The sequence below is a fragment of the Lepisma saccharinum genome, chromosome 9 (genome assembly GCF_977018435.1).
Source record: "Lepisma saccharinum chromosome 9, izLepSacc3.1, whole genome shotgun sequence".
Lineage (NCBI taxonomy): Eukaryota > Metazoa > Arthropoda > Insecta > Zygentoma > Lepismatidae > Lepisma > Lepisma saccharinum.
The window spans coordinates 253,131-267,893 of NC_139237.1; the positions used below are offsets into that span (position 1 = coordinate 253,131).

Here is a 14,763-nt window from a genome sequence, read left to right on the forward strand (position 1 = left end):
ACTACAGCACCACCCAAGACAGCCCAGCCTACTCTCCAGCCATCCCAGAGTGAGGGAAGGAGGAAAGAAGTTTTCCAAAAAGGCCCTTCTAAGGCAGAAAAGCGGCCAGAAATTCAGCCAACCAAAACTCGCCAAACAGTGAAGGAGCGCGAAGGCACATCCCTGCAGGCCGAAAAGAAGACCGGTAAACCAGCTCCATGGAAGGTGCCACAACGCCTATCAGCTGAGATAGAAACTATAACTGAAGTACAAAACCAGATCAACAGTATGGAGATATCAGCAGCCACCACTCCACCTGCAGAGATGGAACTGCAATCAGATATCCAGACAATAGTCACTTTTTTACAAGGGGACTTCTTCAAGAAATACTTACCTGCCATCAAAAATGGCCTTCGGCGGATTGCTGCTGCACCGGAGGGATCAGGCAAAGTTACAGCCATGATAGAGGTTCTCATGGAAATGCTCATCCATGGAGAACGTTAGAACAGCAATATTACAACATCAAATCTCCGTATGTTCTTGGAATGCGGATGGACTTTGGAGGCAAAGACACCTTCTACGACACTTCATTACTGAACAAAACCCAGATATCATTCTCATCAATGAAACACATCTCAACAGCCAGCAGCAATTCAAACAGTCAAACTACGAAGTATACAGGCTTGATAGAACAATCAGAAGCAAGGGAGGACTTCTCCTTCTTGTAAAATCCAACATACCGGCACGCCAGATTCAAGTACCGAACCTCATTCATCTGGAAGCGCTCGCTGTGGAAATCTATTCCCCACAGTCGAGCTTCATCATTCTAGCTGCATATGCACGTCCACCAGCACGTATAGAAGATACCGATTTTCGTGCAGTTTTCAACTTAGGCCAAAAAGTTATACTGGCAGGAGATCTGAACGCTAAACACCCAGACTGGCACTCAAGAACGGATAACAAAGCAGGGAGAACACTCCGTCAGCTAGCAGGCAACATAGGGTTTGTGGTCCAAGCTCCACGTGACCCAACTCACTATCCAAAGATCCAAGGTCGACCTGATGTACTAGATGTAGTGCTAACAAAAGGACTACAACTCCAAGCTGATCCCTCGGTGACATCCGCTCTAGAATCCGATCACGAGCCAATCCTCTTCACACTCTCTCACAACTTACTGACGAGGGAAAGAACAAGAAGGAAAATAAGCACCACTGAATGGAATCAATACAGACAAGAACTCAACTCCAATATCAATCTACATGATGTCATACACTCACCAGAAGAGATTGAAATAGCGGTGCACAGAATAACGGCAGCCATTTTAGAGGCGAAAAGAAGGTCCTCCACACTCACACCTCCTGAAGAAATCATCAAAAAGGACGATCCTCATCTACACCTGCTCATCAGAACCAAACGATGGGCACGTCGTAAATATCAAACCACCAGGCAGCAGCATTACAAGCGACTACAAAACAATATGCAAAGACAAATACGTCGCCACATCAACAGAGCGATGGAAGACAAATGGGACAAAGCGCTGCAGGAAACTCAGGGAAAGCCATCCTCCTTCTGGAAAATCACAAGCTCTCTCCAAGGAAAACGGAAGAGACAACTTACACCTGTCTTGCATACAATAACAGGGATACAGTTTGATCCGAAAACGCAAGCAGAAGAATTAGCAAACCACTACCAGGAACAACTTTCACCAAATCCCTGGCCATACGATGATCAAACAATTGAAGCAGTAGAGGAATGGGCAACACATTTCCCACAAATAAACCAACAAGATCTGCCACCGCAGCTATTTAAACCACGTCAAGTTGCGCAGACAATATCTCACATCAATCCTCGCCGAGCTCCAGGAATAGATAAAATCTCACCAGAAGACTTGAGGAAGGGAACTCGGAAGATGATAGTATATATTACGCGCATCTTTAATGCAATGATACTGAACGCATACTTTCCGCAGCAATGGAAGATAGCTACCATCTGTCCAATACTCAAAAGTGGAAAAAATGCATTATTTCCAGCCAGCTACAGACCAATTAGTCTCCTCAGTCACATTTCAAAAGCTTTCGAGAGACTACTTGCAAAGAGGCTACAAGAATTAACCACTCAGGCTCAGATGCTACCAGACTTCCAGCACGGCTTCAGACCTAACCACAACACGGTCACGCAACTCATGAGGGTCGTAGACATGACCACTATCAACTTCAATAGGAAGGCCACAACAATTGGAGTTTTTCTAGACGTAGAGAAGGCATTTGACAGAGTGTGGCACGAGGGACTCCTCTTTAAACTGGATCGGCTTGGTTTTCCGGCACACATACTCAATCTTCTCCGTTCCTTCTTGGATAACAGACAGTTCATCGTTCGCTTTAACGAAACCACCTCTAGTCCAAAACCAATCACTGCAGGTGTACCACAGGGATCATGTATTTCTCCACTGCTTTATGCTCTGTACACTGCAGACATGCCAGCATCACCCTCTGTCACCCTTGCAGTATTCGCAGACGACACAGCGATATTCTCATCCAGTGTCAACAGGATATACAGCGAAATCTTGATGCAACGGTACCTCCGCCTTTATGAAAGATGGACGAAAAAGTGGAGAATTAAAGTTAACCCAGACAAAAGCTCTGTTGTGGTCTTCACTAAGAACAGAACAAGATTCAATCCGCAACTAAGACTGCACCAAAGCATCATACCACAGGCAGATTCAGCAAAGTATTTGGGCGTCACCCTGGACCACGGCCTCACCTTCGGGAAACACCTCAAAGAAGTGGCAAATAAAGGAACACAAAGAATCGGTCAACTATTCCCAGTTCTTCGAAGCCCGATTCTACCCATCAGCATAAGGATCAGGGTATTCAAACAAGTAATTCGCTCCTTCATCACCTACGCCTGTGCAATATGGCTTCACAGTGCAAAAGGACACCTGGAAGCACTTCAACGGGTCCAAAATAGAGCCCTGAGAATCATATACGGAGCAGACCGATTCACTTCAAATGTGCAAATTCATGAAGATCTAGAACAGGAAAGACTCTTTGAATTTATGATGAGAGAGAAAATCAAATTCTGGGACAAGATGCAGCATCACCGCAACCCAACAATTCAACTGCTTGGACATGTACAACCGGCCAGAAGAACACACAAAATGCCTCGACTGCAGTGAGGAGGATCAACAAAAGTCAAGCAGCGTCACGCCGGGACAGTACCTGGATGGGTGACCATCACCAACCAGCCGCCATTTTGAAATCCAAAAAGTCAAGCAGCGTTACGCTGGGTCACCAGTAGGATGGGTGACCGTCTTAATAAAGTAAAGCAGTGCCACGCTGGGTCACTCCATGATGGGTGACCATAACCGAAGGAGTGAAGAAGATCCCCCTTCAGACAACAAACACCACAGAAAAATCTAGAACTAGGGGGTAAACAAAAGCACATAAGACTACCACTCATCGCCTGCGACAGTTGTACGGCGTCAACAACAAATCAATGTTAAGAAGAAATGCCAAGTACAAAACTTCAACATCAAACGTGAAGGCAAAGCTGAGAAGCTGGAACTCCATATAAAGTAAACCCGACAAGATAAGCGTCAGCGTCAGCGTCAGCAAAAATTGTTCTTTTACGTAAAATCATCAGATTTGCTAGAAGCGTAAAGAAGAAAAGCAGAAGAAGAAGACTATGTCAGCTTCATCGACATCATCATCGTCAACGAAGACGGATCGACTGGATGTTGGGCGGCACGCCATACCTCCAGTTCTGACAACTAAAAGCTCAAACATGACCCCAGAGCTACTTCAGTTGTCCCCACCTTCAGGGGACACCTCACAACTTCAATCATCCCCACCTTCAGGGGACAAATCTAAATCTAAATCATCTGTGGAGGAGCAGATGGACGAATCTCCACCTTCAAACGCCAAGAGATACCATTCAGATTCTTCGTCATCAGATACAGACGGGGACTACATTCCTGGCACCGAAGATTTCCAATACCCCAAGCGGACCATACGCTTAATTAAGCAGCGAAAAAGACTGAATATACCTATCAGTAACACCTTCGAACCATTACAGAAGATGGATACAGCACCTGCAAAGAACATAGGTGCAAACGAAACCAATGCAAATCTTACGGCCACTCCAGCAGCCAGCCAGACAAAAGTAGACAAACCACCACCAATTTTTCTGTATGAAATACAGAACAAATACGCAACTATCGCCAAAATAGTGCATGAAATGTCTGAAAGACCTTCAGTTAAACATACTGCTTCGTGTATCACCATCCAATGTCAAAACAAAGAAGATTTTCAACGAGTAAAAATGTACTGTGATGTAAACTCCTTGCAAATGGCATCAGGCGTACTCAAGAGAGACCGGCCATTCAAAAGCGTCATACGTGGGCTAGCAGTAGACCATCCAATTGACCAGCTCAGAGAAGACCTCACAAATATGGGATTCCTGGTCAAACGGATCAGCATCATGACAAAAAGGGCACGTCGAGGGAACACCTCATCACGCATACCAATCCCACTCTTTCTAGTTGTTCTAGCCAGGGAAGGAAATTGGAAAGATTTCTCCAAGCTAGAAAACATAGATTACAACAGAATTTCAGTAGAACCCTACAGAGCACAAGTACTCTTACAATGTTACAGATGCCAACGGCTCGGCCACGGTTCAGAGACATGTTTAGCCAATCCTAGATGTGTCAAATGTGCAGAAGACCACTTCACCAAAGAATGCCTCAAAAAGGGAGACGGATACGCACCCAAATGCGCCTTATGTTCTGGAGAACATCCAGCTAGTTACAGAGGATGCCCAGTAATCAAGGCAATGAAAGCGGCACGTAACCCAAGTTATTCAGCATCCCAGAAGGTGAGACCGGCACCACCACCGCCGAAACCTGAGGATTTCAGACCACTACCAAAGAGGCCAGATCTAGACACAAAAGGAAAACTTCCAGTAAATCGTGCTAAACCAACTACAGCACCACCCAAGACTGCCCAGCCTACTCTCCAGCCATCCCAGAGTGAGGGAAGGAGGAAAGAAGTTTTCCAAAAAGGCCCTTCTAAGGCAGAAAAGCGGCCAGAAATTCAGCCAACCAAAACTCGCCAAACAGTGAAGGAGCGCGAAGGCACATCCCTGCAGGCCGAAAAGAAGACCGGTAAACCAGCCCCCTGGAAGGTACCACAACGCCTATCAGCTGAGATAGAAACAATAACTGAGGTACAAAACCAGATCAACAGCATGGAGATATCAGCAGCCACCACTCCACCTGCAGAGATGGAACTGCAATCAGATATCCAGACAATAATCACTTTTTTACAAGGGGATTTCTTCAGGAAATACTTACCTGCCATCAAAAATGGCCTTCGGCGGATTGCTGCTGCACCGGAGGGATCAGGCAAAGTTACAGCCATGATAGAGGTTCTCATGGAAATGCTCATCCATGGCGAACGCTAGAACAACCATATTACAACACCAAATTTCCGTATGTTCATGGAACGCGGACGGACTATGGCGTCAAAGACACCTCTTACGACACTTCATCATTGAACATAATCCAGATGTCATGCTCATCAATGAAACACATCTCAACAGCCAGCAGCAATTCAAGCAGTCAAACTACGCAGTCTACAGGCTCGATAGAAAAAACAGACGCAAGGGAGGACTTCTCCTACTTGTGAAATCCAACATACCTGCCCGTCAGATCCAAGTACCCAACCTCAACCATTTAGAAGCGCTCGCTGTGGAAATCTACTCTCCACAGACGAGCTTCATTATCCTGGCAGCATATGCAAGCCCACCGGCACGTATTGAAGATGCGGATTTTCGTGCAGTCTTCAACCTAGGCCAAAAAGTTATCCTGGCAGGTGACCTGAATGCCAAACATCCAGACTGGCATTCAAGAACAGAAAACAACGCAGGGAGAGCACTCCAACAGCTAGCAGGTAACATTGGGTTCGTGGTCCAAGCTCCACGGGACCCAACTCACTACCCTAAGATCCAAGGCCGACCTGACGTACTGGATGTAGTACTAACAAAAGGACTACAACTCCAAGCTGATCCCTCAGTGACATCTGCGCTAGAGTCCGATCACGAGCCGATCCTTTTCACCCTCTCTCACAACCTACTAACGAGAGAGGCAACAAGAAGGAAAATATGCACCACTGAATGGAACCAGTATAGACAAGAACTCAACTCCAACATCAATCTACAAGACGTTATACACTCACCAGAAGAGATTGAAACAGCGGTGCATAGGATAACGGCAGCTATCTTGGATGCGAAAAGAAGGTCCTCCACACTCACACCTCCTGAAGAAATCATCAAAAAGGACGATCCTCAACTTCACCTGCTCATCAGAACCAAACGATGGGCACGGCGTAAATACCAAACCACCAGGCAGCTACACTACAAGCGACTACAAAACAAATTGCAAAGACAAATACGTCGCCACATAATCAGAACGATGGAAGACAAATGGGACAAAACGCTGCAGGAAACACGGGGAAATCCATCCTCCTTCTGGAAAATCACAAGCACTCTCCAAGGGAAACGGAAGAGACAACTTACACCTGTTCTACATACAGTAACAGGGATACAGTTTGATCCGAAAACGCAAGCTGAAGAATTAGCAATCCACTACCAGGAACAACTTTCACCAAATCCCTGGCCATACGATGATCAAACAATTGAAGCAGTAGAGGAATGGGCAACACATTTCCCACAAATAAACCAACAAGATCTGCCACCGCAGCTATTCAACCCACGTCAAGTTGCGCAGATAATATCTCATATCAACCCTCGCCGAGCTCCAGGAATAGATAAAATCTCACCAGAAGATTTGAGGAAGGGAACTCGGAAGATGTTAGTCTACCTCACGCGCATCTTTAATGCAATGATACTAAAAGCATACTTTCCGCAGCAATGGAAGATGGCCACCATTTGTCCAATACTCAAAAGTGGAAAAAATTCCCTATTTCCAGCCAGCTACAGACCAATTAGTCTCCTCAGTCACATTTCAAAAGTTTTCGAGAGACTACTTGCAAACCGGCTACAAGAATTTACCACTCAGGCTCAGCTGCTACCAGATTACCAGCACGGCTTCAGACCCAACCACAACACGGTCACACAACTGATGAGGGTCGTAGACATGGCCACTATCAACTTCAATAGGAAGGCCACAACAATTGGAGTTTTTCTAGACGTGGAGAAGGCATTCGACAGAGTGTGGCACGAGGGACTCCTCTTTAAACTGGACCGGCTTGGTTTTCCGGCACACATACTCAATCTTCTCCGTTCCTTCTTGGACAACAGACAGTTCATCGTTCGCTTTAACGAAACCAACTCCAGTCCAAAACCAATCACTGCAGGCGTACCACAAGGATCATGTATCTCTCCACTGCTTTATGCTTTGTACACTGCAGACATGCCAGCATCACCCTCTGTCACTCTTGCAGTATTCGCAGACGACACGGCGATATTTTCATCCAGTGTCAACAGGATATACAGCGAAATCTTGATGCAACGGTACCTCCGCCTTTATGAAAGATGGACGAAAAAGTGGAGAATTAAAGTTAACCCAGACAAAAGCTCTGTTGTGGTCTTCACTAAGAACAGAACAAGATTCAATCCTCAACTAAGACTGCACCAAAGCATCATACCACAGGCAGATTCAGCAAAGTATTTGGGCGTCACCCTGGACCACGGCCTCACCTTCGGGAAACACCTCAAAGAAGTGGCAAATAGAGGAACACAAAGAATCGGTCAACTATTCCCAGTTCTTCGAAGCCCGATCTTACCCATCAGCATAAGGATCAGGGTATTCAAACAAGTAATTCGCTCCTTCATCACCTACGCCTGTGCAATATGGCTTCACAGTGCAAAAGGACACCTTGAAGCACTTCAACGGGTCCAAAATAGAGCCCTGAGAATCATATACGGAGCAGACCGATTCACTTCAAATGTGCAAATTCATGAAGATCTAGAACAGGAAAGACTCTTTGAATTTATGATGAGAGAGAAAATCAAATTCTGGGACAAGATGCAGCATCACCGCAACCCAACCATTCAACTGCTTGGACATGTACAACCGGCCAGAAGAATACACAAAATGCCTCGATTGCAGTGAGGATGACCAACTAAATGTCAAGCAGCGTCACGCCGGGACAGTACCTGGATGGGTGACCATCACGAACCAGCCGCCATTTTGAAATCCAAAAAGTAAAGCAGCGTTACGCTGGGTCACCAGTAGGATGGGTGACCGTCTTAAAGAAAGGTAAAGCAGTGCCACGCTGGGTCACTCCATGATGGGTGACCATAACCGAAGGAGTGAAGAAGATCCCCCTTCAGACAAACAAACACCACAGAATCTAGAACTAGGGGGTAAACAAAAACACATAAGACTACAACTCATCGCCTGCGACAGTTGTACGGCGTCAACAACAAATCAATGCTAAGGAGAAATGCCAAGTACAAAACTTCAACATCAAACCTGAAGGCAAAGCTGAGAAGCTGGAACTTCATAAAAAGTAAACCCGACAAGATAAGCAACAACAATAAGCAAAAATTTGTGTTTTCACGTTGTATCGATAGCAAGAGATCATCATGTCTGGACGCGGAAAGGGAGGAAAAGTGAAGGGAAAGAGCAAGTCTCGCTCCAGCCGAGCCGGACTTCAGTTCCCCGTCGGCAGAATCCACCGACTTTTGCGAAAGGGCAATTATGCCGAACGTGTCGGTGCCGGTGCACCGGTTTACCTGGCCGCCGTCATGGAATATTTGGCAGCCGAAGTCTTGGAGTTGGCCGGCAATGCTGCTCGCGATAACAAGAAGACCAGGATCATCCCCCGTCACTTGCAGTTGGCCATCAGAAACGACGAGGAGTTGAACAAGCTCCTTTCTGGGGTCACGATCGCCCAGGGTGGCGTGCTGCCCAACATCCAGGCGGTCCTTCTTCCCAAGAAAACCGAGAAGAAAGCTTAAGCTGACACCCTACCCCCTCAGCTTCTAGCAAATCGGCCCTTGTAAGGGCCACCAATTACCTTAGGAAAGGGTCATTGTCTACTCCATTTTTTTAAGTTTTCAAGTTTGAAGTCTGTAGTCTAATCAGGACTGACAATCCATGTAACTTGGCATGCAAATCCTGTGTTGATTCAATGTTTTTTGCCTATTTCCGATAATGTCAGAGAATAGTGGCTTACCTGTACGTATACATCTTGTAAATTTTGATAGCATAGAGATTATGACGTGTGTTTTGTTTTCGGTGGAGTCAAGCTGCACTGAAAATAATAATAATAAAAAATATATATATATGTTCGCCTGAGTTATATTAATTGATGTTATAATTTGACAGAAGCAATCTGAATTTCACATAAATTTCTTTTGCTTTGCTAAACGACGAACGAAGGGTGGGTAGTCATCTAGCGAATGCTGAGAGTCCTCGCGTGAATATTTTTTGTTGAATTCTCAATTATTTCAATCATTCTTATGTCATTATGAACTCGAGACGAGAGAAATCGTTCGAATCGAGGCTGGGATCAGGGGGTAAGGTTCGGGGAAAGTTGAAAGCTGACATTTCCTTCCTCAAAGAAAAGATTTGTGGCCCTTAGAAGGGCCGATTTTTCAAGATGGAGGACAGGCAAACTAGAGCCCTTAACCTCCGAAACCGTACAAGGTTCTGCCTTGACGTTTGAGTGCGTACACGACGTCCATGGCGGTTACGGTTTTCCTCTTGGCGTGCTCCGTGTAGGTGACGGCATCGCGGATAACGTTCTCCAAGAACACCTTGAGGACGCCGCGTGTCTCTTCGTAGATGAGACCGGAGATTCGCTTCACACCTCCTCGCCGGGCAAGACGGCGGATGGCGGGCTTGGTGATACCCTGGATGTTGTCTCGGAGAACTTTACGGTGGCGCTTGGCACCTCCTTTGCCGAGTCCCTTTCCTCCTTTACCTCTGCCTGTCATTTCTGCAGTGCACGTACGTGGATTCGAAAGATGAGAATGAAGCCTTCCCGGCGAGCCGGCTCAGTTTTGTACGCCTTCGACAGAGGGGGGCAGAATGGCGGGAGCCAATGGGAAATCCGCTTTTCGGTTTGATTTCACGAATCAGGAGCATGCACGGCACCTTTCAGGGCAAAGCATATAAAGGCATGATTTTTGGTTGGCGCGATTGTTTGAAACGGAAACGCTTAGGACAAGCACGCGACAATGGCCCGGACTAAGCAAACTGCACGAAAATCCACCGGAGGCAAGGCCCCAAGGAAGCAGCTCGCCACAAAGGCAGCTAGGAAGAGCGCTCCCGCCACCGGAGGAGTGAAGAAGCCCCATAGGTACAGGCCAGGTACCGTGGCTCTTCGAGAAATCCGTCGCTACCAGAAGAGCACCGAGTTGCTCATCAGGAAGCTTCCTTTCCAGCGTCTCGTCCGCGAGATCGCTCAAGATTTCAAGACCGACTTGCGCTTCCAGAGTTCCGCAGTCATGGCTCTCCAGGAGGCCAGCGAGGCTTACCTCGTCGGTCTCTTCGAAGATACCAACTTGTGTGCCATCCACGCTAAGCGTGTCACTATCATGCCAAAGGACATCCAGCTCGCCCGCCGCATTCGTGGAGAGCGTGCTTAAGCGCATTCCGCTGCCCTTGGCAAACAATCGGTCCTTTTGAGGACCACAAATCCTACTTGGAAAGTACGTTTTGGTCGTATCTCTCTTTATTTTTTATTATTATTGTCAATTCCATCCCTATCCTCGCGTTTATCCAAAAGTTATTTAAAATAATAATGCCGAAGCAATTGGGCGATATTTCATGAATATTCAGTTTTAATAATAAAGCTCTCGCTAAATCTTTAAATCTAATATCTTACTCGCAGTTCATTTCATAGAATCGATGGAAACGAAGTCAAACAAATTATGACGACATAATGTGACTAGTGTATTGCTTTCATTTTTTTAAAAAAGAAAATGCATGGATGGAAGGGAAAGGATGACACCGTGTCCGATGAAAGGAAAGGTTATAAGATTGAGTGATCGTGCAAATTCGCTCCTTCCAGGAGAATTTTGATGGTCCTCAGAAGGACCTTTTTATGGGGAACACTTGCGTGCTCAACCATTTTACTTCTTTTTTGGTGCAGCCTTCTTTGCTGCCTTGGGCTTGGCAGCCTTCTTTGGCTTTGGCGCCTTTGGTTTCTTGGGCGTCTTTGCCTTTTTCACTTTCGATGGAGACTTCTTTGGCTTTGCAACAGGTGCCTTCTTCTTTTCGCCGGTCTTCTTTGGTCGCTTGGCCGGGGCAGCTTTCTTTGCCGGTTTCTTCTCCTTGGGAGCCGAGCGTTTGGTCTTGGAAACAGCCCCGCTTTCCGGTTTCTCCTTCAGCGACGAAGCGCTGAGTTTGAAAGATCCGGAGGCACCCTTTCCTTTGGTTTGCACCAAAGAACCTGATGCCACGGCGCTCCTCAGGTACTTCTTGATGAAGGGCGCGAGCTTCTCGGCGTCGACCTTGTAGTTCTGGGTGATGTACTTCTTGATGGCCTGCAGGGAAGAGCCTCCGCGCTCCTTCAAGTTCTTGATAGCGTTGTTCACCATCTCGGATGTCCTGGGATGGGAAGGAGCCGTTCTCGGCTTTTTCGCCTTCGAGGACTTCTTGGGCGAAGCCGCCGTCGGGGCTGAGGGAGCTGATGCCGTATCTGCCATATCTACGCTCTTTTCGGAACGAAAATGAATCCCCGCGCCGAGGTTTCGACCCCCTTTTCTCTCGGAGCGCGGACCGGAGCGAGAGCAGCTCTCAGGCGGGCCGAAGCAAACTGAAGTTTGTAGTTGCCACAACGGTAAGTGTGTTTCCTCCTCTTTCCAAGATTAATTTTTTCAGTGCTGAGCTAGAGAGCACCAGCATCCCTCGTTGTTGGGTACGTTCCGGAAACTTTGAAGTAGCCGTGAAGTGCCGCAGTCCGTCCCCACGACTTCCACGTTCCTCGCTTCCTTCGTGTCAAACTCACCGTAGGTGTACGCGCGACCTCCATATGCCCGTGATTTCCTTAGTTTTCTCTGAGAAAAGGTAGAAGGTGCGTCGGTTGCACGGAGGAGATGGAAGTTCAATCCTTCCCCTATTCTCTTGCTGAGAATCAGGTGCCTTGAGCATACGACAGGCCTCTCAAGCCAATCTCCGAAGTAGCGTGTGTCGCACACGCCTGTGTTTGAACGAAGCTGGCCTACTTCCAATGTATAGCCTTTAATTTCGTTTATAGGCGAAAATCTATCGCATGAGGACTGTGGTTCGATTCGAAAGCAGCCATTTGCACCGAAAGTTAGCGCGGCCCTTCCTGCTCTCCGCCGATAAATAATAATAATGTAATAGTTTGTGTCGAGGTGCCCGTTGCCTACTTTGGTTTGTGGGAATAGCGCGTATTCGAGAACTCGATGAAGTTGTCCGAAGATAGCACAAAAATAGGAAATAGCTAGGCTGGAGAGTATATATATATATATATATATATATATATATATAACTACGCACTGGTAATGATCAGGCTGGAAAGTTCATACGAACTAACCGAGCCCAATCACTTTTTCGTTGTTAGGTCCTGGGTATATAGTGTGGAATCAAAAAGGTTGGTCATGAGATTCACTTTTATTCACTGCACTAAATTTTCTTCTTCTCTATCTTGTAGCTTTTATGTTCACACATCTCTGGAAGGGTGTTAAAGCACATTTCTCACTATGACTACAATGAAATGTATAATTATTTGTTATGTTTCTTCTACACGTTCTTGGCAGTGCCCACGAGACGAGACATTTCCCCGAAAACGAGAAGTTGGACTATATGTACCTTACCGAAAGCAGTATCTTTCGCCAACGGCCATACCACGCTGAATATACCGGTTCTCGTCCGATCACCGAAGTCAAGCAGCGTCGGGCCTGGTCAGTACTTGGATGGGTGACCGCCTGGGAACACCAGGTGCTGTTGGCATCCTTTTTCTTTTTCAAGGTTCATAGTGGCCTTTTATTTGTGAATTGAAGCCAATCAATCACCGACAGTTTTTGCAGAATCGCTTTTTTTTTTTTTTTTTTTTTTTTTCAATATACCTGTCATCAAATAATAATAATAATATAAGTGAAGAATGTATATTAGTATATATGAATATCGGGGAAGGCGACTTTCTTCTGTTTTTTGGGGCTTGCGGGGTTGCAGGGTGCGTTCTTATTACCGGCGGCCGCCATAATCCCGGCGGGGAGCGAGCGCTCCCCTGCCCGGCGGATCCGCCGCGTCGCTCCCCGAAGAGCCCGGCGTTGGTAGTTTTCGGCGAGGATACGTGCCGGCGGTTGCAGGGAGTGTGTTTTTTTTGGGCGTTTTTATTTTTTTGCAAAATGCCATCGCCGTGGAAGGAGGCGTTCGCTAAAGGGATAGTCCCGGCCCGGCAACCCTGATCCGTTGGCAATTTCGCCCGAAACGCACCGGGGCGGGGGGGGGGGGGTGTGCACACGCAGAATAAAGAATTGGAAATGTCGCATACTCGTTGGCGAGGACACGTAAACCGAGGTTCTGTTTCAACCGATGCATGTCAAATCTCGCGTCTTTTCCCTTCGGAAAGGGAATGCTCGATCAGTGCAGTGATGTGAAAGTGTCCCCGCTAGTGGACAATTTAGCAGAAGGCAAGTGGGGAAGGTCCTGGTCGGAACGGTTACTTTTGGCAGCAAACGGTTACGAAACTGTTACTTTTGTCAGTAAACTGTTACAAAACGGTTACTTTTGTCAGTAAACTGTTACAAAACGGTTACTTTTGGCAGTAAACTGTTACGAAACGGTTACTTTTGGCAGTAAACGGTTACGAAACTGTTAGTTTTAGCAGGGAACGGTTACAAAACCGTTACTTTTGGCAGCAGACGGTTACGAAATCGTTACTTTTGGCAGCAGACCGTTACATAACCGTTACTTTTTGCAGCAAACGAATTAACGATAAAATGACCATTCGGTATTTCTCGACTGGTCGGGAGTCGGGAAGTCATTTCCCGAAGTCGGGATCGGGACAGGATCCCCCCCCCGGTCCCGACTTTTCGGGATCCCGCACACCCCTAATATTAATGCATAGGATGGAATGAACATTTTTTTTTGCCATGTCAACGTAACCTAACCTCCCAGAGGATCTGGGTTCAGACGAACGCGAGACAAATTCCTGGAAAAAGGACCTTGCGTAAGACAACTTTGGTTCCTCTTCAAAAATTCGCGTACACTTTCGTTGTGTAGTCAGCATGTAATGATACCGAATGGAGGCATGTAGGCGTTCGAACCCCACCCCTAACTGAACAAAAAAATGCTAATCTTCCGGGATCGTAAGTTGAAGTTCCACCCCCCCCCCCCCGATGCCGCCGCCCTCTGGAAACAACGTTCAGATCAATTCTTGGAGTAACCGATTTCAAATGCAACGGTTCCCGCCAAATGTCACACTTCGTTGAGCGTACCAGTTCTCACCCTTTCATAGAAGTTAAGTGAGCCCTTTTAGTGCAAATTATGAATGTGACTGCCAAACTCTTCCTTTTTCCCTGCTCGTGGAGAAAACTGAAAGTAATTTTGAAAGTAAAATGAAGGAAAACACGAAAAATGAAATAAAATCACGACCTAACAAAACCTAACCTAATGTAACCCAACCGAGTATATGCAGATATTAATCTGTGTGTACCTTTCACTGCCATACTCTAGTAACAAACGTACAATTGTGAAATAGAAACCTGAAAGTTATTTTTGTTAAATATACAAGTTTATTTTATGTGTTCATCCAAAATAATAATGCGCCGAATCAATAATTG

The 14,763-nt window shown here is 46.4% G+C and overlaps 3 protein-coding genes and 1 non-coding gene across 4 annotated transcripts; 3 read left to right on the forward strand and 1 right to left on the reverse strand.

Moving 5' to 3' along the window:
- Positions 1-8,586: 8,586 nt before the first annotated feature.
- Positions 8,587-8,961, forward strand: LOC145992909 (histone H2A). Its single transcript, XM_083129292.1, has one exon. It carries the CDS (start codon positions 8,587-8,589, stop codon positions 8,959-8,961), a length of 375 nt encoding a protein of 124 aa, XP_082985418.1.
- A 669-nt stretch (positions 8,962-9,630) lies between these two features.
- LOC145992910 (histone H4) lies at positions 9,631-9,942 on the reverse strand. Its single transcript, XM_083129293.1, has one exon. It carries the CDS (start codon positions 9,940-9,942, stop codon positions 9,631-9,633), a length of 312 nt encoding a protein of 103 aa, XP_082985419.1.
- A 243-nt stretch (positions 9,943-10,185) lies between these two features.
- On the forward strand, positions 10,186-10,596 carry LOC145992911 (histone H3). Its single transcript, XM_083129294.1, has one exon. It carries the CDS (start codon positions 10,186-10,188, stop codon positions 10,594-10,596), a length of 411 nt encoding a protein of 136 aa, XP_082985420.1.
- Positions 10,597-12,809: 2,213 nt separating this feature from the next.
- LOC145993050 (5S ribosomal RNA) lies at positions 12,810-12,928 on the forward strand. Its single transcript, XR_014442262.1, has one exon. It is a non-coding gene; the product is annotated as a 5S ribosomal RNA (ribosomal RNA).
- Positions 12,929-14,763: the final 1,835 nt, after the last annotated feature.

Bases quoted from the DNA above. Each gene is read 5' to 3' on its own strand.
- LOC145992911 (XM_083129294.1), top strand. From the start codon at position 10,186: ATGGCCCGGACTAAGCAAACTGCACGAAAATCCACCGGAGGCAAGGCC.
- LOC145992909 (XM_083129292.1), top strand. From the start codon at position 8,587: ATGTCTGGACGCGGAAAGGGAGGAAAAGTGAAGGGAAAGAGCAAGTCT.
- LOC145992910 (XM_083129293.1), bottom strand. From the start codon at position 9,942: ATGACAGGCAGAGGTAAAGGAGGAAAGGGACTCGGCAAAGGAGGTGCC.